Here is a 25,393-nt window from a genome sequence, read left to right on the forward strand (position 1 = left end):
CTGTAATAACTTTTTTCAATATTACTGTTTTTGATTGTATATCTTCTTTGACTGCAAATAATTTACAATCATCAACATATTAAAAACAAAACAAGGTTCTGGTAAAATTGTTTAGACAGTTTTAAAATTCATTAAGAATAGTGGATTTAAGAATAGAATATAGATCACATCAAAGACTGAAGTCACTTCACACTCCAGCACAGGAGGTGGCGGTATGCACCAAAAAGCTGGTATGCGACCCGCCAATAAATCCACAGAAGAAGATAACTTTCGTCTGAGGACTGATCGCTCCAAAGATGATCATCTGGTGTGAGTAAAAAAATAACTATTTTCCGATTATATGATCACATGTGGACAACATTGTCACCGCAAGTGCAACAAAATGTGGCACATGTGGAAAACAGGTTACTAATATGTGAGGGACGTGAAAAATATTTCCACGTGTTGTAAGGGTTTAACGTGTATCACGTCTTACCTCATGTCTCTATATACAAGCACATTAAATGTAAAGTGTCTACTTTTAAACTTTCAAATAAGTTTTGGGGAATAAAATGTCAAAATGTGTGTGAAATAATGGTCAATTGTCATTCGTGGAACACTTTCTGTAAAAATTGAAACAACTTATTCAGACCTGTACGTATTTAAATATATAAAAGAATGAGTGAGCATTCTAAATGTAATTCTTGCTGATAAATGGGCAAACTTAAGATCGTGGCAAAATTTAAAATTTGTCAAATTCAGCCGCATCTGGTGATGACGCAACAGCAGCATCCTTATTACGCTTCCGCCATTTTTGGGTGAAAGCGACTCGGCAACTAGCTTCTTGCTGTCGCTATGGCAACATCAGCTGCTTTGTTAAATAAAAACGTACATTAAAGCTAAATCCAACCAGAATTATGACAACACAGAAAAACGAACTATCATGTCGCCAAACCATTTAAAAAAATAAATAAATAAAATCATATTCATAACGTTTTTTCTATTTTGAAATTTGACTGGAAAGTCGAAGCTCTGCTCATGCGCATCATTTGAATCATAACGGCCAACTACCACTGTTCGCTGAGGGAAAAGGTAAGCAAAATGTCTTATTAGTAGTTTTAAACAATTTAATGTTTTTTACATTTTGATATGGCTAAAAATGTATTATGTCACTGTCTTATGCCACTGTCTTCACAAAGTAATGTCTAGAGTCATGAAATTATTATTTTTAGTCATCAACTATGTCTTTGTCCTGTTGTTTTATGCTATTTTAAGCAGGCTACACTAATCACTTTTTGGTGAATAAAGGCTAAACCAGCCTGCAATGGCAACGAGCATTAGAATGAAATAAATACATATTTGGGTCCTGTAATATTATAATAAAATGTCATTAATCACATATTAACATAATCCATGTTATTTAAATTACTAAAATTTTACCCCGTGGCGGTTCTAGTGTTAAATAATTTAAAACTTTTCTGCTTCATATCATCCTGTTTGCGCCCCCGATGACATAGGTAAACTCTGAGGTAACTTTAAAACACACATTGAAATAAGAAATAAACATGAAATGTGTAGTTCTCAGTATAAATGATAGTCAGTATGTCAGCGTGTGCATGTAAGTAATATCAGTGTAAACAGTTCAACCAAACACAACCCAAAGAAAGATCAAAGTCCAAAAATCCGTTCTAGGGAAGGCGGATCAGAACGAGAACTCCTCGAGTGCGGCGGTGGTCTCCCGCAACCTCCATATCCCTCGAGAGCTCCGGTAGCCTCATGACAGACAAACAAACGCCAACAAGCAGCAGCAACTCTCCTCCCGCCATCAGTTCGAACGAGTCTCTTTTTAAAAGCGTGTTGATTTAGTGCAGGTGCCAAAATTATGTCATCCAATCACCCGCAGTCTGCCAGTCACCTGTAGCTCGAGCAGAAACGCAGTGACTCACTGAGACGTCACAGTAGTTTTCCCTCTGTTCAAGCGCGTGAACCGATCATTTCTTCCGTTTTATTACTATGAAGGAATACCATTTTAAATGATTACATTTCAACAACTAAGTGGAGTGGAAACAACATTAAACCCATTAAAGTTGTTAAAGCTTCAAACAGTTCATTAGATTTAGTTGGTTTTGTTAGAAAAAAACAAAAAAATTAAACAGCAAATAATATGGGACTCGTAACTAAAAAAGTTTTTCGGCCAAATTTTTTAGGTTTAGAAGCAGTAATGTGAAGCTTTTGACTTTACAATTTGTGAATTATTTGAGCAGTAAAACTGTTTAAAAATCCTTTTAAGTAAAGAAATTTCAACATTAGAAAGCCAGTTTTTAATAATAAACTTACTAATCTTAATAAACTACTTACTAGACGTCTCATTCTAGTGTCTACAAGCCTCAGAAGGACTGGACTAGGAAGGACACTGCCTCACTAGGATGCAGCCTTGCATTTGAGAAGCACCCTATATCTGTTACTGTCTCTCTGGTGTACTTGACGCATCTGGTGGGCAAATCTGTTTAAATGGGTGATTGGCGCCATCTTGAGTTTTAAACCGTAACTAATGGACAAAAAAGTTTAGAGACAGTGGCTGTGTCCCAATTCAAAGGCTGCGAAGGTCAGAAATGGGACGGTCTGGCCTACGGAGGATTGTTCTTGTCATTGATGTAGCCTCTGAATTGGGACGCAGCTCGTATATTAATCTGTGTATCTTTTGTTAATTCATTTTTGAATTGAACATTAAAATTTTGAAAATCGTTTTTTTTCTTTTTTTAAATGATGGGGAAAAACAAGAATTCAACTTGAAATCATTTTAACTTTCTAAAAAAGAAAATGGATAAACCACCTGAATATTCGATCTCTACAATGAAACGGCCCTTTCCACTGAAAGCTGCTTCTCAGACAACGCACGAATACTGAACTGAGTTCTCTTTCACGTCTTTTTGCACTTGAATGAACGTATTCACTCAAAATTACCTCAAAATAGTTGGTTATGTCTTAAATGAACACAAACAGTTAGAAAACAGAACGCTTGTGTAACAAAATATTGGATCCGTACAGCTCTTAAAGTGACCGCAGCCTAATAAACCTGCGTTGTCTGCGTTTTTAATGTTAATTTGATTATTCAGTTTCTGCCTGAAAAACATGAAAAGCAGTGTTTATTGTATTTGTATGTTTGTTCTATTGTATTTACTTGTGCTATTGCTTTTAATTTGATTATTTGTACTTATTTTATTACTGACACTTGTCTTTAACATTTATTAGGCTTGTAGTTTTTGGTGTCATAACCTTCATAAGGTTATGGGTCAAGTACATTGAAAACAATAATTAGGCCTATTTTATTTTATTACTTTTTTGTAGTCGGGCCGGTGAAATTTTGGCAGGGCAAGTAAATATTTAAACCACTGGTCCAACTGGGCCAGTAAAAAAAACTTTAGTGTTGAGCCCTGAAATATGTTAAACTATGACAGTGAATCATGTGTAGAAGTTTGCTTCAGTGTTCTGTTTGGATGTAGTTTTCATTTTCCGTTCCATTGAAGTCCTGACAAAACTCAGCCTTGAAAAGCCTCCTTAAAAGCTTGAACTTAACTTCCAGTTCAGTCAAATCATGTAATGTCCCAGGTGAAAACTTCCATAATGTACTTAAAGCGCTCTATTTTTTGTGCACTAATCTTGTCCTTAATATACAAAAAATTCTTCTATAGTACTTCTTAAGATAATCTTAAGAACATCTAAGTATTCAACTGTGCTGTTTTGAGACACAATGAATATGAACTAAAATGTGCTTTTAACATACTGTCTCTGTATTAAAAAATGTATTTAGTTACCACTTGTAGTATACTTATGGATTCAAGTGTTAACTAAATAATTTTTCTTAAATATACACAAAAATGTCAAAATGTCTGTCTTGGCAAGTATATGAATAAAGACAGTCAGTTATGTCTTAAATGAATAAACAGTTGGGAAAGAAATCGGATCCGTGCCGTTGTATATTAGATCCGTGCATTGGGACTTAAAGCCTAATGAAAATACCTGCTGCTGTCTGTGTCATTAATGTTAAACCAAAGACTAAATCACTCACTGCTCTTGAATAACTTTAGTAGTTTTAAAAATGCAGCGTTTTATAGTTTATCTCTGGGTAGAGTTGCACGATTGTGACAAATCATAATTGGTGATTATTTCCTTGAAATTGTAATTGCGATTATTAATTCCGATTATCACAATTTACATTGAATGTTTTGAATAGCTTTAGTTCAGGTGATGTGTAAAAAATAATGTTCACTTTTTCATAAGAGCATGAAATTTGGTACACTTGTACAGTTTTATCTGTATATCATTTCTGCATCATATATCGGCCATCGGCTGCCCTCATTTCTAAATATCGGCATCGGCCAGAGAAAAACCCATATCAGTTGACCTCTACTTTGTATCATATCTCCCGAATCAAAGATAACACAGAAAAGGTGATATCTACCCCTATGTTTTGATGGTCAAGGATTACAGTGATACCATATAAAACACAAACTGTTCAGGTGAACACTGAATGGTGAATTCAGTGACGTGAGAAGGAAATCACAGTATCTGAGAACCTAGGCAAGACTTCATAATATCATGTCTGTTGCATGCATGTAGTGTAGAGTTTCAAAAGCTTAATCCTTTTGTTCTTTAACCCTGACAATACAGTGATTGTAAAGAGTAGAATATTCAATATGACCTAAGCAACAGAGCTTAAAAAGAATGTCAGACAATGGAAACCAAAATCATCAACACATTGAGGGCTGGGTTCAAAGCTCACACCAAAATCAATGTGAAACTGAAGTTGCAGGCTGATCCAACTTGTATTAAGTTCATCACAGCAACTCATAATGTAAGTCAGTAGTGTGTAGGGCTTCACAATGAATCACATTTCTAATCGTGATTACAATTATGGATGCCACAATTACGCAATCGTTCAAAAGTGCAATTACATAAAACACAACAAACAAAAAAAAGTGCACTTACAGAAAATTATTTTGTGTGCTGCTTAAGTGTTATCTGGGAGTATTTTTCCATTTTTAATTTTAGTTTCGGTATAATATTATAATACCATACTTTTTTACTTTTTTTTTATTTAAAAAAGAAACCAATCCAATGACATTTGAGGTTTAATGCTATAGAAAAGTATTCAAAGTTTTTCAGGAAGAGTGTTTTCAGCTTATTTTCATATAAAAATATGGCATGCAGTTGCTTCAAACAATTGTATGATGATTAAGGACAGAGTACGAGACCCTTATTCCTTGTCTGGTATTGTTTAAAGCCCTTTGAAGCTGCACTGAAACTGTAATTTTTACCTTCAACCGTTTGGAGACCAGTGAAGTCCACTATATGGAGAAAAATCCTGGAATGTTTTCCTCAACCTTCATTTCTTTTCGACTGAAGAAAAAGGGACATGGACATCTTAGATGACATGTGGGTGAGTAAATTATCAGGAAATTTTAATTTAAAAGTGGACTAATCCTTTAAGAGTGGTCTGGCTTGCCTGTGGAAGAGCTGACCACAATGGTCTCCAATTGCTTGAATCTATCAAACCCCAGACTGAGATGGCATATATGGTGCCGCCTCAAGTGTTTGTCCCTTAACAGTGTCCTCCTTGGTACACTGCTCTTTTGAGGTGCTTCCATTCCTCTTAGTTTCTTTGTGAACAACTCAAGATAAGCTTGATTGATGTTGAGTTGGCTGCTGGTGCATCATAGAGGAGAATTGTGAAGTGTTCCACAATGGAAATCACCTCCTCTGGAATGCTTGAAGCCTTTGACAGGGCATTGAAGGTCTCTGTTGTCATGTCATCTGCAGTCCAGGTATCCCCTGCTGTCTTCTTGCCCCTGGTTGCAAATCTAGATGCTGTGTTACAGCCAGGTCTGACAGCAACATAGTGTCAGCCCAGAACCGGGCCCACATCTGGTCCACGTGTAATCCACATGTACCAGATGTGGGCTGGTTGCTGTCTGGGAGTGAAGGCATGAAACACAAGAAGGGCCTTGGATTTGTCTGGACCCAGAGACTTGGCAGTCTCATGGGCAGGTATGTATCTGAAGTTCTTGCCAGTCCCAATTGCCACCCACATCTCCTCAATGTCCAGCTCCGACGTGTGTAATGGCTAGGACCATGACATCTGTGTCCACAGTCCACAGGGTGATCTTTTTAAATCCCTTTCTTGCAGAATCTGCTGCATGGAGTAGCATCCTTGTATCTGCCTCTTCATGTATGCATGAGGCAATCTGATTTGACTGTTGTGCAGGCCACTGTGCCAAAACAGAAACTGAGGACTTTCTTGCGGTCTCATGGTACACCAGTTGTCAATGGTGACAAGCAGATTAGCAGATAGCCTTGATTCAGTGTACTGGTTGTAGGCCCATGTCATCAGGATGTGGAGACTGGCAGTTACAAATCCAAGGCCCTTCATGTGTTCTGTGCCTTCACTGGCTGTGACACAGTATCCGCATTTGCAACTAGAGGCAAGAAGATAGCATGGGATACCTGGAATGCAGATGACATGACAACAGAGGCCAGATCCCCCCAACTAAAGATGTACTGGTGCAGCACCTCAGAAGAGCAGTGTACCAAGGAGAACACTGTTGAGGACAAGCACTTGAGGTGGCAACAGACTGGGGTTGGTTGGACTCAAGCATTTGGAGACCATTGTGGTCAACTCTTCCACAGCCAAGCCAGACCATCCTTGAACACAAAGTCTTGCCTAGGTTCTCAGATACTGTCATTTCCTTCTCATGTCACTGAATTCACCATTAACTATTCACCTGAACAGTTTGTTTTATATGGTATCATTTTAATCCTTGACCATCAAAACATAGGAGTAGACATCACCTTTTCTGTGTTATGTTTGATTCAGAAGATATGATACAAATTACATAATTTGGTTATGGCAGAAAGTAAAATGGTCGCCATGGTGACCACGAGTTGTTTTTGTGATGGCTCCATTTCTGAAAATGTTCAGGGTCCAAAACTGTACAAGTGTACCAAATTTCATGCTTTTATGAAAAAGTTTTCACCTAAAAAATTGCACATATCACCTGGACTATATACCATAGTTTGAAGCAATTACATGCCATATTTTATATTAAAATCAAGCTGAAAACATTCTTCCTGAAATTTATTTATTGCTTTTCTATAGAATTCTATAGATCTGCTCCTTCTCCTTCAGTGAAGCTCCTCCCACTGCAGTTCACCAGTAAATGCTGGAATATTCCCATCAGCCAACAAGTGAAGACGAGCATCAAGAACAAAGTGGTTGGTGTTTATTCCTGATCCTTCATTAATAATACATATTGTTATACATTAAGTTTATGATAATTTATTATGGTTATTTTAGACCAGATGGAGGTGGAGGAGAAATACCATTTCATCAATGGAGAGAAATCTTTGACTTTCTCACAGACTGCAAAGACTGAAGCCAAGAAGTCGTTCGCTTGCCCTCAGTGTGGGAAGAGTTTCACACGTAAAAGAAGTCTCAGGGAGCACATGAGTACTCATTCTAAAGAGAATCTGTTGACATGTGACCAGTGTGGAGAGGGTTTTGCATGTAAACAAAGCCTGAATGAGCACATAGGAACTCATGCTGAAGAGAAACTGTTGACATGTGACCAGTGTGGAAAGAGTTTCACACGTAAAAGAAGTCTCAGGGAGCACATGAGTACTCATTCTAAAGAGAAACTGTTGACATGTGACCAGTGTGGAGAGGGTTTTGCATGTAAACAAAGCCTGAATGAGCACATAGGAACTCATGCTGAAGAGAAACTGTTGACATGTGACCAGTGTGGAAAGAGTTTCACACGTAAAAGAAGTCTCAGGGAGCACATGAGTACTCATTCTAAAGAGAATCTGTTGACATGTGACCAGTGTGGAGAGGGTTTTGCATGTAAACAAAGCCTGAATGAGCACATAGGAACTCATGCTGAAGAGAAACTGTTGACATGTGACCAGTGTGGAAAGAGTTTCACACGTAAAAGAAGTCTCAGGGAGCACATGAGTACTCATTCTAAAGAGAAACTGTTGACGTGTGACCAGTGTGGAAAGACTTTCGCACATAAAAGAAGTCTCAGGGAGCACATGAGTACTCATTCTAAAGAGAAACTGTTGACATGTGACCAGTGTGGAGAGGGTTTCATAAGTAAAAGAAGTCTCAGGGAGCACATGAGTACTCATTCTAAAGAGAATCTGTTGACATGTGACCAGTGTGGAGAGGGTTTTGCATGTAAACAAAGCCTGAATGAGCACATAGGAACTCATGCTGAAGAGAAACTGTTGACATGTGACCAGTGTGGAAAGAGTTTCACACGTAAAAGAAGTCTCAGGGAGCACATGAGTACTCATTCTAAAGAGAAACTGTTGACGTGTGACCAGTGTGGAAAGACTTTCGCACATAAAAGAAGTCTCAGGGAGCACATGAGTACTCATTCTAAAGAGAAACTGTTGACATGTGACCAGTGTGGAGAGGGTTTCATAAGTAAAAGAAGTCTCAGGGAGCACATGAGTACTCATTCTAAAGAGAAACTGTTGACGTGTGACCAGTGTGGAAAGACTTTCGCACATAAAAGAAGTCTCAGGGAGCACATGAGTACTCATTCTAAAGAGAAACTGTTGACGTGTGACCAGTGTGGAGAGGGTTTCATAAGTAAACGAAGTCTCAGGGAGCACATGAGTACTCATTCTAAAGAGAAACTGTTGACATGTGACCAGTGTGGAGAGGGTTTCATAAGTAAAAGAAGTCTCAGGGAGCACATGAGTACTCATTCTAAAGAGAATCTGTTGACATGTGACCAGTGTGGAGAGGGTTTTGCATGTAAACAAAGCCTGAATGAGCACATAGGAACTCATGCTGAAGAGAAACTGTTGACATGTGACCAGTGTGGAGAGGGTTTCATAAGTAAAAGAAGTCTCAGGGAGCACATGAGTACTCATTCTAAAGAGAAACTGTTGACATGTGACCAGTGTGGAGAGGGTTTCATAAGTAAAAGAAGTCTCAGGGAGCACATGAGTACTCATTCTAAAGAGAAACTGTTGACGTGTGACCAGTGTGGAGAGGGTTTCGTAAGTAAAAGAAGTCTCAGGGAGCACATGAGTACTCATTCTAAAGAGAAACTGTTGACATGTGACCAGTGTGGAGAGGGTTTCATAAGTAAAAGAAGTCTCAGGGAGCACATGAGTACTCATTCTAAAGAGAAACTGTTGACGTGTGACCAGTGTGGAAAGACTTTCGCACATAAAAGAAGTCTCAGGGAGCACATGAGTACTCATTCTAAAGAGAATCTGTTGACATGTGACCAGTGTGGAGAGGGTTTTGCATGTAAACAAAGCCTGAATGAGCACATAGGAACTCATGCTGAAGAGAAACTGTTGACATGTGACCAGTGTGGAGAGGGTTTCATAAGTAAAAGAAGTCTCAGGGAGCACATGAGTACTCATTCTAAAGAGAAACTGTTGACGTGTGACCAGTGTGGAGAGGGTTTCACATGTAAAAAAAGCCTGAATGAGCACATAGGAACTCATGCTGAAGACAAAGTGTTCACATGTGACCAGTGTGGAAAGAGTTTCGCACGTAAAAGAAGTCTCAGGGAGCACATGAGTACTCATTCTAAAGAGAAACTGTTGACATGTGACCAGAAACCTTTCCAGTGTTCACACTGTGACAAGAGATTCAGTAGTTCAGGAGACCTGAAAAGACATGAGAGGATCCACACTGGAGAGAAACCTTACAAGTGTTCATACTGCGACAAGAGATTCAGTAGGTCAGGAGACCTGAAAAGACATGAGAGGATCCACACTGGAGAGAAACCTTACAACTGTTCACACTGCGACAAGACATTCAATCATTCAGGATCCCTGAAAACACATGAGAGGATCCACACTGGAGAGAAACCTTACAAGTGTTCATACTGCGACAAGAGATTCAGTAGGTCAGGACACCTGAAAACACATGAGAGGATCCACACTGGAGAGAAACCTTACAAGTGTTCATACTGCGACAAGAGATTCAGACAGTCAGGAGACCTGAAAAGACATGAGATGATCCACACTGGAGAGAAACCTTACAAGTGTTCATACTGCGACAAGACATTCAATCATTCAGGATCCCTGAAAACACATGAGAGGATCCACACTGGAGAGAAACCTTACAAGTGTTCATACTGCGACAAGACATTCTATCATTCAGGATCCCTGAAAACACATGAGAGGATCCACACTGGAGAGAATTCGTACAAGTGTTCACACTGCGACAAGAGATTCAGTATGTCAGGATACCTGAAAGCACATGAGAGGATCCACACTGGAGAGAAACCTTACAAGTGTTCACACTGCGACAAGAGATTCAGTATGTCAAGATACCTGAAAGCACATGAGAGGATCCACACTGGAGAGAAACCTTACATGTGTTCATACTGCGACAAAAGATTCAGTAGTTCAGGAGACCTGAAAAGACATGAGAGGATCCACACTGGAGAGAAACCGTACAAGTGTTCATACTGCGACAAGACATTCTATCATTCAGGATCCCTGAAAACACATGAGAGGATCCACACTGGAGAGAAACCTTACAAGTGTTCATACTGCGACAAGAGATTCAGACAGTCAGAACATCTGAAAAGTCATCGGAGGATCCACACTGGAGAGAAACCTTACAAGTGTTCATACTGCGACAAGAGATTCAGACAGTCAAAACATCTGAAAAGTCATCGGAGGATCCACACTGGAGAGAAACCATATCTGTAAAAAGTTGTGAGATTCACATACAATGAAATCTGGACATTCTTTCCAACAGAGCAACATTTGTTCATGTAAGTTTGTCTTCGTCACCAAAGCCAATTTGGGGAAAGTAGTGTGTTGCCGTGGCTTTGACAAACCTTGATGATCCGTGTTTTCCAGCATGATTTGAAAATTTTGAGAAGTTGTTAGGTTAAAGGAGTGCTGTGGTGTTGACTTCTGTCAATCTGTGAATAAAGTGATATTAACCCTTGTGCGTCAATTAAAAAAGTTGTCAGAAAACTGTCATAAAAGTTTGAAGCTTGGGAGCACAAACTTAAGTTTTGTCTCATTTTAAAAAAAGACCCTGGGCAGAATCTTGTTGAAGTAAAAAAAAAAAAAAAAAAAGTTAGAAGTTTAAGTTTATGAAAATGGTTTATGAACATTATTTTATATAAAATATATATTTAATGAAACATGTTGAACTCTAAAACTGCTAGAAAATCAAAGCCATAAATCTAAACAAGTTGTGTTCCAAATTTGGGGTTGATATCTCAAAAAAAATAGCTTTCAGTAAGAGTTTGTTTCTTTAATTTCAGATCTGATGGATGAGAACAACGAGAATGATCAACTGAATGAAGTGGAGAAGAAACATCATCATGTCAAAACTGGAGAAAAAACAGTTTTCAAGAAGTCTTTCAGCTGCACTCAGTGTGGAAAGAGTTTAAAAACCAAATATATCCTCGAGGTTCACATGAGGATCCACACTGGAGAGAAACTGTTCACATGCAGTCAGTGTGGAAAAAGATTCACATTCAAACAAAATCTCCGGGTTCACATGAGAGTTCATACTGGAGAGAAGCTGTTCACATGTGATTATTGTGGGAAGAGTTTCAAATATGAGGGAAACATTAAGCACCACACGAGGATCCACACTGGAGAGAGACCCTATGCATGTATTCACTGCGGAAAGAGTTTCTCTGATAGGAAAACCTTCAAAATCCACATGAGGATCCACACCGGAGAGCGGCCTTTCGCATGCCGTCAGTGTGAAAAGAGGTTCACGCAGGCGAAATATCTTAAATCACATCTGCATTCAGCTGCGATCAGTGCGGCAAATCATTTTTTACAGCATTATCCCTGAAGAAGCACCTGAAAGTTCATTTACAGGAAAAGCCACATTTGTGTTCTTTGTGTGGAAAGAGTTTCACAGAGCTCGGTTCATTAATAGTACACCAGAAAAGACACAGCGGCGTGAAGAATCACATATGCAGCGAGTGCGGGAAGTCATTTATCACAAATAGTGAACTAAAAGTGCACCAGAATATCCACCCTGGAGAGAAACTGTTGAAGTGTTCACACTGCGACAAGAGATTCAACCAATCAGGAAACCTGAAAACACATGAGAGGATCCACACTGGAGAGAAACCGTACACATGTGATCAATGCGGGAAGAGTTTCAGTCAGTTCGCTTCTCTGCTCAGGCATGGAAACACTATTATCTGTAATAAGTTGTAAGTAGTTCATCTTGAATTGCGGAGGTTAATAACTTCTCACTGGAGTTGTGAGATTCAGATCAACTGAAATGTGGATATTCTTTCCAACAGAGCAGCATTTTGTTCGTTTAAAGGGTTAGTTCATCCAAAAATGAAAATTATCCCATGATTTACTCACCCTCAAGCCATCCTAGATGTATATGACTACCTTTGTTCAGATGAACACAATTGAAGTTATATTCCAAGCTGTATAATGGAAGTTAAATGTAACTTAGATGTCGAAACCCAAAAAAGCACATCCATCCATCATAAAAGTAATCCGTACGGCAGGGGTTAATAAAGGCCTTCTGAAGAGAAGTGATGTGTTTTTGTAAGAAAAATATCCATATTTATAACTTTATAAACTATAATCACGGGCCTCCTGTAACGGCTGTGCGTGAGTGTAGTTCCAGCGAAAGACTGACCTCTGACCCGACGCATGAGGGTGAGTAAATTATGGGATGATTTTCATTTGTGGGTGAACTAACACTTTAAGTTTGTCTTGTTCATCAAAGCCAATTTGAGGAAAAAATCCTTGATGATCCATGTTTACCAGTGCTGTGATGTTGGAAGCTGTCTGTGTAAAAAATTTACCCAATTTACTTCGAGTGCATATTACTGTTTCTACTGTGAACAATTCATCCATGCATGTTTTATAACATTTTTTATAACAATATTTACTGAAAATGTTCAGTCATGCACTCAATGTGGGAAGAGTTTCAACCAACCGAGTCTCGGGAAAAAGCATCACCTGATGTTGTCGTAATAACGAGCTCGTCATCATCAAGACCAGCACTTTCCTAAGAGGTTCATTTGATAAAATACCTCTAGTGTTCTTTATATGTCACAGTATAAGTTCGGCTTTTAGTGTGAATGAAAATCAGGTCCTTGTGTGTGTGTGTGTGTGTGTGTGTGTGTATTGTTCAAAAGTTAGGGGTCAGTGATATTAAAATGATTTCTCAAACATCAAATCATATTAGAATGATTTCTGAAGGATCATGTGACACTGAAGACTGGAGTAATGATGCTGAAAAATCTGTTCACAGAAATAAATTACATTTTTCCTTGTATTGAAATAGAAGTCTGTAATAACTTTTTTCAATATTACTGTTTTTGATTGTATATCTTCTTTGACTGCAAATAATTTACAATCATCAACATATTAAAAACAAAACAAGGTTCTGGTAAAATTGTTTAGACAGTTTTAAAATTCATTAAGAATAGTGGATTTAAGAATAGAATATAGATCACATCAAAGACTGAAGTCACTTCACACTCCAGCACAGGAGGTGGCGGTATGCACCAAAAAGCTGGTATGCGACCCGCCAATAAATCCACAGAAGAAGATAACTTTCGTCTGAGGACTGATCGCTCCAAAGATGATCATCTGGTGTGAGTAAAAAAATAACTATTTTCCGATTATATGATCACATGTGGACAACATTGTCACCGCAAGTGCAACAAAATGTGGCACATGTGGAAAACAGGTTACTAATATGTGAGGGACGTGAAAAATATTTCCACGTGTTGTAAGGGTTTAACGTGTATCACGTCTTACCTCATGTCTCTATATACAAGCACATTAAATGTAAAGTGTCTACTTTTAAACTTTCAAATAAGTTTTGGGGAATAAAATGTCAAAATGTGTGTGAAATAATGGTCAATTGTCATTCGTGGAACACTTTCTGTAAAAATTGAAACAACTTATTCAGACCTGTACGTATTTAAATATATAAAAGAATGAGTGAGCATTCTAAATGTAATTCTTGCTGATAAATGGGCAAACTTAAGATCGTGGCAAAATTTAAAATTTGTCAAATTCAGCCGCATCTGGTGATGACGCAACAGCAGCATCCTTATTACGCTTCCGCCATTTTTGGGTGAAAGCGACTCGGCAACTAGCTTCTTGCTGTCGCTATGGCAACATCAGCTGCTTTGTTAAATAAAAACGTACATTAAAGCTAAATCCAACCAGAATTATGACAACACAGAAAAACGAACTATCATGTCGCCAAACCATTTAAAAAAATAAATAAATAAAATCATATTCATAACGTTTTTTCTATTTTGAAATTTGACTGGAAAGTCGAAGCTCTGCTCATGCGCATCATTTGAATCATAACGGCCAACTACCACTGTTCGCTGAGGGAAAAGGTAAGCAAAATGTCTTATTAGTAGTTTTAAACAATTTAATGTTTTTTACATTTTGATATGGCTAAAAATGTATTATGTCACTGTCTTATGCCACTGTCTTCACAAAGTAATGTCTAGAGTCATGAAATTATTATTTTTAGTCATCAACTATGTCTTTGTCCTGTTGTTTTATGCTATTTTAAGCAGGCTACACTAATCACTTTTTGGTGAATAAAGGCTAAACCAGCCTGCAATGGCAACGAGCATTAGAATGAAATAAATACATATTTGGGTCCTGTAATATTATAATAAAATGTCATTAATCACATATTAACATAATCCATGTTATTTAAATTACTAAAATTTTACCCCGTGGCGGTTCTAGTGTTAAATAATTTAAAACTTTTCTGCTTCATATCATCCTGTTTGCGCCCCCGATGACATAGGTAAACTCTGAGGTAACTTTAAAACACACATTGAAATAAGAAATAAACATGAAATGTGTAGTTCTCAGTATAAATGATAGTCAGTATGTCAGCGTGTGCATGTAAGTAATATCAGTGTAAACAGTTCAACCAAACACAACCCAAAGAAAGATCAAAGTCCAAAAATCCGTTCTAGGGAAGGCGGATCAGAACGAGAACTCCTCGAGTGCGGCGGTGGTCTCCCGCAACCTCCATATCCCTCGAGAGCTCCGGTAGCCTCATGACAGACAAACAAACGCCAACAAGCAGCAGCAACTCTCGTCCCGCCATCAGTTCGAACGAGTCTCTTTTTAAAAGCGTGTTGATTTAGTGCAGGTGCCAAAATTATGTCATCCAATCACCCGCAGTCTGCCAGTCACCTGTAGCTCGAGCAGAAACGCAGTGACTCACTGAGACGTCACAGTAGTTTTCCCTCTGTTCAAGCGCGTGAACCGATCATTTCTTCCGTTTTATTACTATGAAGGAATACCATTTTAAATGATTACATTTCAACAACTAAGTGGAGTGGAAACAACATTAAACCCATTAAAGTTGTTAAAGCTTCAAACAGTTCATTAGATTTAGTTGGTTTTGTTAGAAAAAACAAAAAAATTAAACAGCAAATAATATGGGACTCGTAACTAAAAAAGTTTTTCGGCCAAATTTTTTAGGTTTAGAAGCAGTAATGTGAAGCTTTTGACTTTACAATTTGTGAATTATTTGAGCAGTAAAACTGTTTAAAAATCCTTTAAGTAAAGAAATTTCAACATTAGAAAGCCAGTTTTTAATAATAAACTTACTAATCTTAATAAACTACTTACTAGACGTCTCATTCTAGTGTCTACAAGCCTCAGAAGGACTGGACTAGGAAGGACACTGCCTCACTAGGATGCAGCCTTGCATTTGAGAAGCACCCTATATCTGTTACTGTCTCTCTGGTGTACTTGACGCATCTGGTGGGCAAATCTGTTTAAATGGGTGATTGGCGCCATCTTGAGTTTTAAACCGTAACTAATGGACAAAAAAGTTTAGAGACAGTGGCTGTGTCCCAATTCAAAGGCTGCGAAGGTCAGAAATGGGACGGTCTGGCCTACGGAGGATTGTTCTTGTCATTGATGTAGCCTCTGAATTGGGACGCAGCTCGTATATTAATCTGTGTATCTTTTGTTAATTCATTTTTGAATTGAACATTAAAATTTTGAAAATCGTTTTTTTTTCTTTTTTTAAATGATGGGGAAAAACAAGAATTCAACTTGAAATCATTTTAACTTTCTAAAAAAGAAAATGGATAAACCACCTGAATATTCGATCTCTACAATGAAACGGCCCTTTCCACTGAAAGCTGCTTCTCAGACAACGCACGAATACTGAACTGAGTTCTCTTTCACGTCTTTTTGCACTTGAATGAACGTATTCACTCAAATTTATCTCAAAATAGTTGGTTATGTCTTAAATGAACACAAACAGTTAGAAAACAGAACGCTTGTGTAACAAAATATTGGATCCGTACAGCTCTTAAAGTGACCACAGCCTAATAAACCTGCGTTGTCTGCGTTTTTAATGTTAATTTGATTATTCAGTTTCTGCCTAAAAAACATGAAAAGCAGTGTTTATTGTATTTGTATGTTTGTTCTATTGTATTTACTTGTGCTATTGCTTTTAATTTGATTATTTGTACTTATTTTATTACTGACACTTGTCTTTAACATTTATTAGGCTTGTAGTTTTTGGTGTCATAACCTTCATAAGGTTATGGGTCAAGTACATTGAAAACAATAATTAGGCCTATTTTATTTTATTACTTTTTTGTAGTCGGGCCGGTGAAATTTTGGCAGGGCAAGTAAATATTTAAACCACTGGTCCAACTGGGCCAGTAAAAAAAACTTTAGTGTTGAGCCCTGAAATATGTTAAACTATGACAGTGAATCATGTGTAGAAGTTTGCTTCAGTGTTCTGTTTGGATGTAGTTTTCATTTTCCGTTCCATTGAAGTCCTGACAAAACTCAGCCTTGAAAAGCCTCCTTAAAAGCTTGAACTTAACTTCCAGTTCAGTCAAATCATGTAATGTCCCAGGTGAAAACTTCCATAATGTACTTAAAGCGCTCTATTTTTTGTGCACTAATCTTGTCCTTAATATACAAAAAATTCTTCTATAGTACTTCTTAAGATAATCTTAAGAACATCTAAGTATTCAACTGTGCTGTTTTGAGACACAATGAATATGAACTAAAATGTGCTTTTAACATACTGTCTCTGTATTAAAAAATGTATTTAGTTACCACTTGTAGTATACTTATGGATTCAAGTGTTAACTAAATAATTTTTCTTAAATATACACAAAAATGTCAAAATGTCTGTCTTGGCAAGTATATGAATAAAGACAGTCAGTTATGTCTTAAATGAATAAACAGTTGGGAAAGAAATCGGATCCGTGCCGTTGTATATTAGATCCGTGCATTGGGACTTAAAGCCTAATGAAAATACCTGCTGCTGTCTGTGTCATTAATGTTAAACCAAAGACTAAATCACTCACTGCTCTTGAATAACTTTAGTAGTTTTAAAAATGCAGCGTTTTATAGTTTATCTCTGGGTAGAGTTGCACGATTGTGACAAATCATAATTGGTGATTATTTCCTTGAAATTGTAATTGCGATTATTAATTCCGATTATCACAATTTACATTGAATGTTTTGAATAGCTTTAGTTCAGGTGATGTGTAAAAAATAATGTTCACTTTTTCATAAGAGCATGAAATTTGGTACACTTGTACAGTTTTATCTGTATATCATTTCTGCATCATATATCGGCCATCGGCTGCCCTCATTTCTAAATATCGGCATCGGCCAGAGAAAAACCCATATCAGTTGACCTCTACTTTGTATCATATCTCCCGAATCAAAGATAACACAGAAAAGGTGATATCTACCCCTATGTTTTGATGGTCAAGGATTACAGTGATACCATATAAAACACAAACTGTTCAGGTGAACACTGAATGGTGAATTCAGTGACGTGAGAAGGAAATCACAGTATCTGAGAACCTAGGCAAGACTTCATAATATCATGTCTGTTGCATGCATGTAGTGTAGAGTTTCAAAAGCTTAATCCTTTTGTTCTTTAACCCTGACAATACAGTGATTGTAAAGAGTAGAATATTCAATATGACCTAAGCAACAGAGCTTAAAAAGAATGTCAGACAATGGAAACCAAAATCATCAACACATTGAGGGCTGGGTTCAAAGCTCACACCAAAATCAATGTGAAACTGAAGTTGCAGGCTGATCCAACTTGTATGAAGTTCATCACAGCAACTCATAATGTAAGTCAGTAGTGTGTAGGGCTTCACAATGAATCACATTTCTAATCGTGATTACAATTATGGATGCCACAATTACGCAATCGTTCAAAAGTGCAATTACATAAAACACAACAAACAAAAAAAAGTGCACTTACAGAAAATTATTTTGTGTGCTGCTTAAGTGTTATCTGGGAGTATTTTTCCATTTTTAATTTTAGTTTCGGTATAATATTATAATACCATACTTTTTTACTTTTTTTTTATTTAAAAAAGAAACCAATCCAATGACATTTGAGGTTTAATGCTATAGAAAAGTATTCAAAGTTTTTCAGGAAGAGTGTTTTCAGCTTATTTTCATATAAAAATATGGCATGCAGTTGCTTCAAACAATTGTATGATGCTAGGGATGCACCGATACCATTTTTTTTAAGGACAGAGTACGAGACCCTTATTCCTTGTCTGGTATTGTTTAAAGCCCTTTGAAGCTGCACTGAAACTGTAATTTTTACCTTCAACCGTTTGGAGACCAGTGAAGTCCACTATATGGAGAAAAATCCTGGAATGTTTTCCTCAACCTTCATTTCTTTTCGACTGAAGAAAAAGGGACATGGACATCTTAGATGACATGTGGGTGAGTAAATTATCAGGAAATTTTAATTTAAAAGTGGACTAATCCTTTAAGAGTGGTCTGGCTTGCCTGTGGAAGAGCTGACCACAATGGTCTCCAATTGCTTGAATCTATCAAACCCCAGACTGAGATGGCATATATGGTGCCGCCTCAAGTGTTTGTCCCTTAACAGTGTCCTCCTTGGTACACTGCTCTTTTGAGGTGCTTCCATTCCTCTTAGTTTCTTTGTGAACAACTCAAGATAAGCTTGATTGATGTTGAGTTGGCTGCTGGTGCATCATAGAGGAGAATTGTGAAGTGTTCCACAATGGAAATCACCTCCTCTGGAATGCTTGAAGCCTTTGACAGGGCATTGAAGGTCTCTGTTGTCATGTCATCTGCAGTCCAGGTATCCCCTGCTGTCTTCTTGCCCCTGGTTGCAAATCTAGATGCTGTGTTACAGCCAGGTCTGACAGCAACATAGTGTCAGCCCAGAACCGGGCCCACATCTGGTCCACGTGTAATCCACATGTACCAGATGTGGGCTGGTTGCTGTCTGGGAGTGAAGGCATGAAACACAAGAAGGGCCTTGGATTTGTCTGGACCCAGAGACTTGGCAGTCTCATGGGCAGGTATGTATCTGAAGTTCTTGCCAGTCCCAGTTGCCACCCACATCTCCTCAATGTCCAGCTCCGACGTGTGTAATGGCTAGGACCATGACATCTGTGTCCACAGTCCACAGGGTGATCTTTTTAAATCCCTTTCTTGCAGAATCTGCTGCATGGAGTAGCATCCTTGTATCTGCCTCTTCATGTATGCATGAGGCAATCTGATTTGACTGTTGTGCAGGCCACTGTGCCAAAACAGAAACTGAGGACTTTCTTGCGGTCTCATGGTACACCAGTTGTCAATGGTGACAAGCAGATTAGCAGATAGCCTTGATTCAGTGTACTGGTTGTAGGCCCATGTCATCAGGATGTGGAGACTGGCAGTTACAAATCCAAGGCCCTTCATGTGTTCTGTGCCTTCACTGGCTGTGACACAGTATCCGCATTTGCAACTAGAGGCAAGAAGATAGCATGGGATACCTGGAATGCAGATGACATGACAACAGAGGCCAGATCCCCCCAACTAAAGATGTACTGGTGCAGCACCTCAGAAGAGCAGTGTACCAAGGAGAACACTGTTGAGGACAAGCACTTGAGGTGGCAACAGACTGGGGTTGGTTGGACTCAAGCATTTGGAGACCATTGTGGTCAACTCTTCCACAGCCAAGCCAGACCATCCTTGAACACAAAGTCTTGCCTAGGTTCTCAGATACTGTCATTTCCTTCTCATGTCACTGAATTCACCATTAACTATTCACCTGAACAGTTTGTTTTATATGGTATCATTTTAATCCTTGACCATCAAAACATAGGAGTAGACATCACCTTTTCTGTGTTATGTTTGATTCAGAAGATATGATACAAATTACATAATTTGGTTATGGCAGAAAGTAAAATGGTCGCCATGGTGACCACGAGTTGTTTTTGTGATGGCTCCATTTCTGAAAATGTTCAGGGTCCAAAACTGTACAAGTGTACCAAATTTCATGCTTTTATGAAAAAGTTTTCACCTAAAAAATTGCACATATCACCTGGACTATATACCATAGTTTGAAGCAATTACATGCCATATTTTATATTAAAATCAAGCTGAAAACATTCTTCCTGAAATTTATTTATTGCTTTTCTATAGAATTCTATAGATCTGCTCCTTCTCCTTCAGTGAAGCTCCTCCCACTGCAGTTCACCAGTAAATGCTGGAATATTCCCATCAGCCAACAAGTGAAGACGAGCATCAAGAACAAAGTGGTTGGTGTTTATTCCTGATCCTTCATTAATAATACATATTGTTATACATTAAGTTTATGATGATTTATTATGGTTATTTTAGACCAGATGGAGGTGGAGGAGAAATACCATTTCATCAATGGAGAGAAATCTTTGACTTTCTCACAGACTGCAAAGACTGAAGCCAAGAAGTCGTTCGCTTGCCCTCAGTGTGGGAAGAGTTTCACACGTAAAAGAAGTCTCAGGGAGCACATGAGTACTCATTCTAAAGAGAATCTGTTGACATGTGACCAGTGTGGAGAGGGTTTTGCATGTAAACAAAGCCTGAATGAGCACATAGGAACTCATGCTGAAGAGAAACTGTTGACATGTGACCAGTGTGGAAAGAGTTTCACACGTAAAAGAAGTCTCAGGGAGCACATGAGTACTCATTCTAAAGAGAAACTGTTGACATGTGACCAGTGTGGAGAGGGTTTTGCATGTAAACAAAGCCTGAATGAGCACATAGGAACTCATGCTGAAGAGAAACTGTTGACATGTGACCAGTGTGGAAAGAGTTTCACACGTAAAAGAAGTCTCAGGGAGCACATGAGTACTCATTCTAAAGAGAATCTGTTGACATGTGACCAGTGTGGAGAGGGTTTTGCATGTAAACAAAGCCTGAATGAGCACATAGGAACTCATGCTGAAGAGAAACTGTTGACATGTGACCAGTGTGGAAAGAGTTTCACACGTAAAAGAAGTCTCAGGGAGCACATGAGTACTCATTCTAAAGAGAATCTGTTGACATGTGACCAGTGTGGAGAGGGTTTTGCATGTAAACAAAGCCTGAATGAGCACATAGGAACTCATGCTGAAGAGAAACTGTTGACATGTGACCAGTTTGGAGAGGGTTTTGCATGTAAACAAAGCCTGAATGAGCACATAGGAACTCATGCTGAAGAGAAACTGTTGACATGTGACCAGTGTGGAAAGAGTTTCACACGTAAAAGAAGTCTCAGGGAGCACATGAGTACTCATTCTAAAGAGAAACTGTTGACGTGTGACCAGTGTGGAAAGACTTTCGCACATAAAAGAAGTCTCAGGGAGCACATGAGTACTCATTCTAAAGAGAAACTGTTGACGTGTGACCAGTGTGGAGAGGGTTTCATAAGTAAAAGAAGTCTCAGGGAGCACATGAGTACTCATTCTAAAGAGAATCTGTTGACATGTGACCAGTGTGGAGAGGATTTTGCATGTAAACAAAGCCTGAATGAGCACATAGGAACTCATGCTGAAGAGAAACTGTTGACATGTGACCAGTGTGGAAAGAGTTTCACACGTAAAAGAAGTCTCAGCGAGCACATGAGTACTCATTCTAAAGAGAAACTGTTGACGTGTGACCAGTGTGGAGAGGGTTTCATAAGTAAAAGAAGTCTCAGGGAGCACATGAGTACTCATTCTAAAGAGAAACTGTTGACGTGTGACCAGTGTGGAAAGACTTTCGCACATAAAAGAAGTCTCAGGGAGCACATGAGTACTCATTCTAAAGAGAAACTGTTGACGTGTGACCAGTGTGGAGAGGGTTTCATAAGTAAACGAAGTCTCAGGGAGCACATGAGTACTCATTCTAAAGAGAAACTGTTGACATGTGACCAGTGTGGAGAGGGTTTCATAAGTAAAAGAAGTCTCAGGGAGCACATGAGTACTCATTCTAAAGAGAATCTGTTGACATGTGACCAGTGTGGAGAGGGTTTTGCATGTAAACAAAGCCTGAATGAGCACATAGGAACTCATGCTGAAGAGAAACTGTTGACATGTGACCAGTGTGGAGAGGGTTTCATAAGTAAAAGAAGTCTCAGGGAGCACATGAGTACTCATTCTAAAGAGAAACTGTTGACGTGTGACCAGTGTGGAAAGACTTTCGCACATAAAAGAAGTCTCAGGGAGCACATGAGTACTCATTCTAAAGAGAATCTGTTGACATGTGACCAGTGTGGAGAGGGTTTTGCATGTAAACAAAGCCTGAATGAGCACATAGGAACTCATGCTGAAGAGAAACTGTTGACATGTGACCAGTGTGGAAAGAGTTTCACACGTAAAAGAAGTCTCAGGGAGCACATGAGTACTCATTCTAAAGAGAATCTGTTGACATGTGACCAGTGTGGAGAGGGTTTTGCATGTAAACAAAGCCTGAATGAGCACATAGGAACTCATGCTGAAGAGAAACTGTTGACATGTGACCAGTGTGGAGAGGGTTTCATAAGTAAAAGAAGTCTCAGGGAGCACATGAGTACTCATTCTAAAGAGAAACTGTTGACGTGTGACCAGTGTGGAGAGGGTTTCACATGTAAAAAAAGCCTGAATGAGCACATAGGAACTCATGCTGAAGACAAAGTGTTCACATGTGACCAGTGTGGAAAGAGTTTCGCACGTAAAAGAAGTCTCAGGGAGCACATGAGTACTCATTCTAAAGAGAAACTGTTGACATGTGACCAGAAACCTTTCCAGTGTTCACACTGTGACAAGAGATTCAGTAGGTCAGGAGACCTGAAAAGACATGAGAGGATCCACACTGGAGAGAAACCTTACAAGTGTTCATACTGCGACAAGAGATTCAGTAGGTCAGGAGACCTGAAAAGACATGAGAGGATCCACACTGGAGAGAAACCTTACAAGTGTTCACACTGCGACAAGAGATTCAGTATGTCAGGACACCTGAAAACACATGAGAGGATCCACACTGGAGAGAAACCTTACAAGTGTTCACACTGCGACAAGAGATTCAGTATGTCAGGAGACCTGAAAGGACATGAGAGGATCCACACTGGAGAGAAACCTTACAAGTGTTCACACTGCAACAAGACATTCAATCATTCAGGATCCCTGAAAACACATGAGAGGATCCACACTGGAGAGAAACCTTACAAGTGTTCATACTGCGACAAGAGATTCAGTAGGTCAGGACACCTGAAAACACATGAGAGGATCCACACTGGAGAGAAACCTTACAAGTGTTCATACTGCGACAAGAGATTCAGACAGTCAGGAGACCTGAAAAGACATGAGAGGATCCACACTGGAGAGAAACCTTACAAGTGTTCATACTGCGACAAGACATTCAATCATTCAGGATCCCTGAAAACACATGAGAGGATCCACACTGGAGAGAAACCTTACAAGTGTTCATACTGCGACAAGACATTCTATCATTCAGGATCCCTGAAAACACATGAGAGGATCCACACTGGAGAGAATTCGTACAAGTGTTCACACTGCGACAAGAGATTCAGTATGTCAGGATACCTGAAAGCACATGAGAGGATCCACACTGGAGAGAAACCTTACAAGTGTTCACACTGCGACAAGAGATTCAGTATGTCAAGATACCTGAAAGCACATGAGAGGATCCACACTGGAGAGAAACCTTACATGTGTTCATACTGCGACAAAAGATTCAGTAGTTCAGGAGACCTGAAAAGACATGAGAGGATCCACACTGGAGAGAAACCGTACAAGTGTTCATACTGCGACAAGACATTCTATCATTCAGGATCCCTGAAAACACATGAGAGGATCCACACTGGAGAGAAACCTTACAAGTGTTCATACTGCGACAAGAGATTCAGACAGTCAGAACATCTGAAAAGTCATCGGAGGATCCACACTGGAGAGAAACCATATCTGTAAAAAGTTGTGAGATTCACATACAATGAAATCTGGACATTCTTTCCAACAGAGCAACATTTGTTCATGTAAGTTTGTCTTCGTCACCAAAGCCAATTTGGGGAAAGTAGTGTGTTGCCGTGGCTTTGACAAACCTTGATGATCCGTGTTTTCCAGCATGATTTGAAAATTTTGAGAAGTTGTTAGGTTAAAGGAGTGCTGTGGTGTTGACTTCTGTCAATCTGTGAATAAAGTGATATTAACCCTTGTGCGTCAATTAAAAAAGTTGTCAGAAAACTGTCATAAAAGTTTGAAGCTTGGGAGCACAAACTTAAGTTTTGTCTCATTTTAAAAAAAGACCCTGGGCAGAATCTTGTTGAAGTAAAAAAAATAATAAAAAGTTTAAGAAGTTTAAGTTTATGAAAATGGTTTATGAACATTATTTTATATAAAATATATATTTTATGAAACATGTTGAACTCTAAAACTGCTAGAAAATCAAAGCCATAAATCTAAACAAGTTGTGTTCCAAATTTGGGGTTGATATCTCAAAAAAAATAGCTTTCAGTAAGAGTTTGTTTCTTTAATTTCAGATCTGATGGATGAGAACAACGAGAATGATCAACTGAATGAAGTGGAGAAGAAACATCATCATGTCAAAACTGGAGAAAAAACAGTTTTCAAGAAGTCTTTCAGCTGCACTCAGTGTGGAAAGAGTTTAAAAACCAAATATATCCTCGAGGTTCACATGAGGATCCACACTGGAGAGAAACTGTTCACATGCAGTCAGTGTGGAAAAAGATTCACATTCAAACAAAATCTCCGGGTTCACATGAGAGTTCATACTGGAGAGAAGCTGTTCACATGTGATTATTGTGGGAAGAGTTTCAAATATGAGGGAAACATTAAGCACCACACGAGGATCCACACTGGACAGAGACCCTATGCATGTATTCACTGCGGAAAGAGTTTCTCTGATAGGAAAACCTTCAAAATCCACATGAGGATCCACACCGGAGAGCGGCCTTTCGCATGCCGTCAGTGTGAAAAGAGGTTCACGCAGGCGAAATATCTTAAATCACATCTGCATTCAGCTGCGATCAGTGCGGCAAATCATTTTTTACAGCATTATCCCTGAAGAAGCACCTGAAAGTTCATTTACAGGAAAAGCCACA

The 25,393-nt window shown here is 38.7% G+C and overlaps 2 protein-coding genes and 1 long non-coding RNA gene across 56 annotated transcripts in view; 2 read left to right on the forward strand and 1 right to left on the reverse strand.

Moving 5' to 3' along the window:
- LOC127521131 (zinc finger protein 709-like) overlaps window positions 1-25,057 on the forward strand; it is a 38,115-nt gene extending 13,058 nt beyond the window's left edge. For 4 of the 33 annotated variants that reach the window (XM_051910059.1, XM_051910057.1, XM_051910055.1 and 1 more), the window contains 4 exons: window positions 7,136-7,251; window positions 7,334-10,001; window positions 23,093-24,307; window positions 24,812-25,057. In XM_051910059.1, the coding sequence (XP_051766019.1) occupies window positions 7,197-7,251; window positions 7,334-10,001; window positions 23,093-24,242 (3,873 nt within the window). In that variant the 5' untranslated portion in view covers window positions 7,136-7,196 and the 3' untranslated portion in view covers window positions 24,243-24,307; window positions 24,812-25,057. Of the gene's footprint in view, window positions 1-180; window positions 310-997; window positions 1,072-5,263; window positions 5,420-7,135; window positions 7,252-7,333; window positions 10,002-11,300; window positions 12,020-13,499; window positions 13,629-18,606; window positions 18,763-20,478; window positions 20,595-20,676; window positions 24,308-24,811 lie in introns of those variants that run through there. The other 29 variants (XM_051910062.1, XM_051910060.1, XM_051910064.1 and 26 more) reach the window with 18 other exon arrangements.
- LOC127521139 (zinc finger protein 271-like) overlaps window positions 1-25,393 on the forward strand; it is a 106,841-nt gene that overhangs the window by 12,982 nt on the left and 68,466 nt on the right. For 3 of the 20 annotated variants that reach the window (XM_051910142.1, XM_051910143.1, XM_051910138.1), the window contains exons 1-2: window positions 13,583-13,628; window positions 14,323-14,390. The gene's annotated coding sequence lies outside the window, so the exon portion shown is untranslated. Of the gene's footprint in view, window positions 1-205; window positions 310-1,003; window positions 1,072-5,263; window positions 5,420-13,499; window positions 13,629-14,322; window positions 14,391-18,606; window positions 18,763-25,393 lie in introns of those variants that run through there. The other 17 variants (XM_051910144.1, XM_051910145.1, XM_051910141.1 and 14 more) reach the window with 11 other exon arrangements.
- The window catches only part of LOC127521169 (uncharacterized), a 61,249-nt gene that overhangs the window by 3,671 nt on the left and 32,185 nt on the right, over window positions 1-25,393 (reverse strand). For all 3 annotated transcript variants that reach the window (XR_007932295.1, XR_007932296.1, XR_007932297.1), the window contains 5 exons: window positions 24,064-24,110; window positions 23,523-23,979; window positions 10,469-10,515; window positions 10,049-10,384; window positions 9,676-9,796 (listed from right to left, as the gene is read on the reverse strand). This is a non-coding gene — a long non-coding RNA (uncharacterized LOC127521169). The remainder of the gene's footprint in view (window positions 1-9,675; window positions 9,797-10,048; window positions 10,385-10,468; window positions 10,516-23,522; window positions 23,980-24,063; window positions 24,111-25,393) is intronic.

The sequence above is a fragment of the Ctenopharyngodon idella genome, chromosome 10 (genome assembly GCF_019924925.1).
Source record: "Ctenopharyngodon idella isolate HZGC_01 chromosome 10, HZGC01, whole genome shotgun sequence".
Lineage (NCBI taxonomy): Eukaryota > Metazoa > Chordata > Actinopteri > Cypriniformes > Xenocyprididae > Ctenopharyngodon > Ctenopharyngodon idella.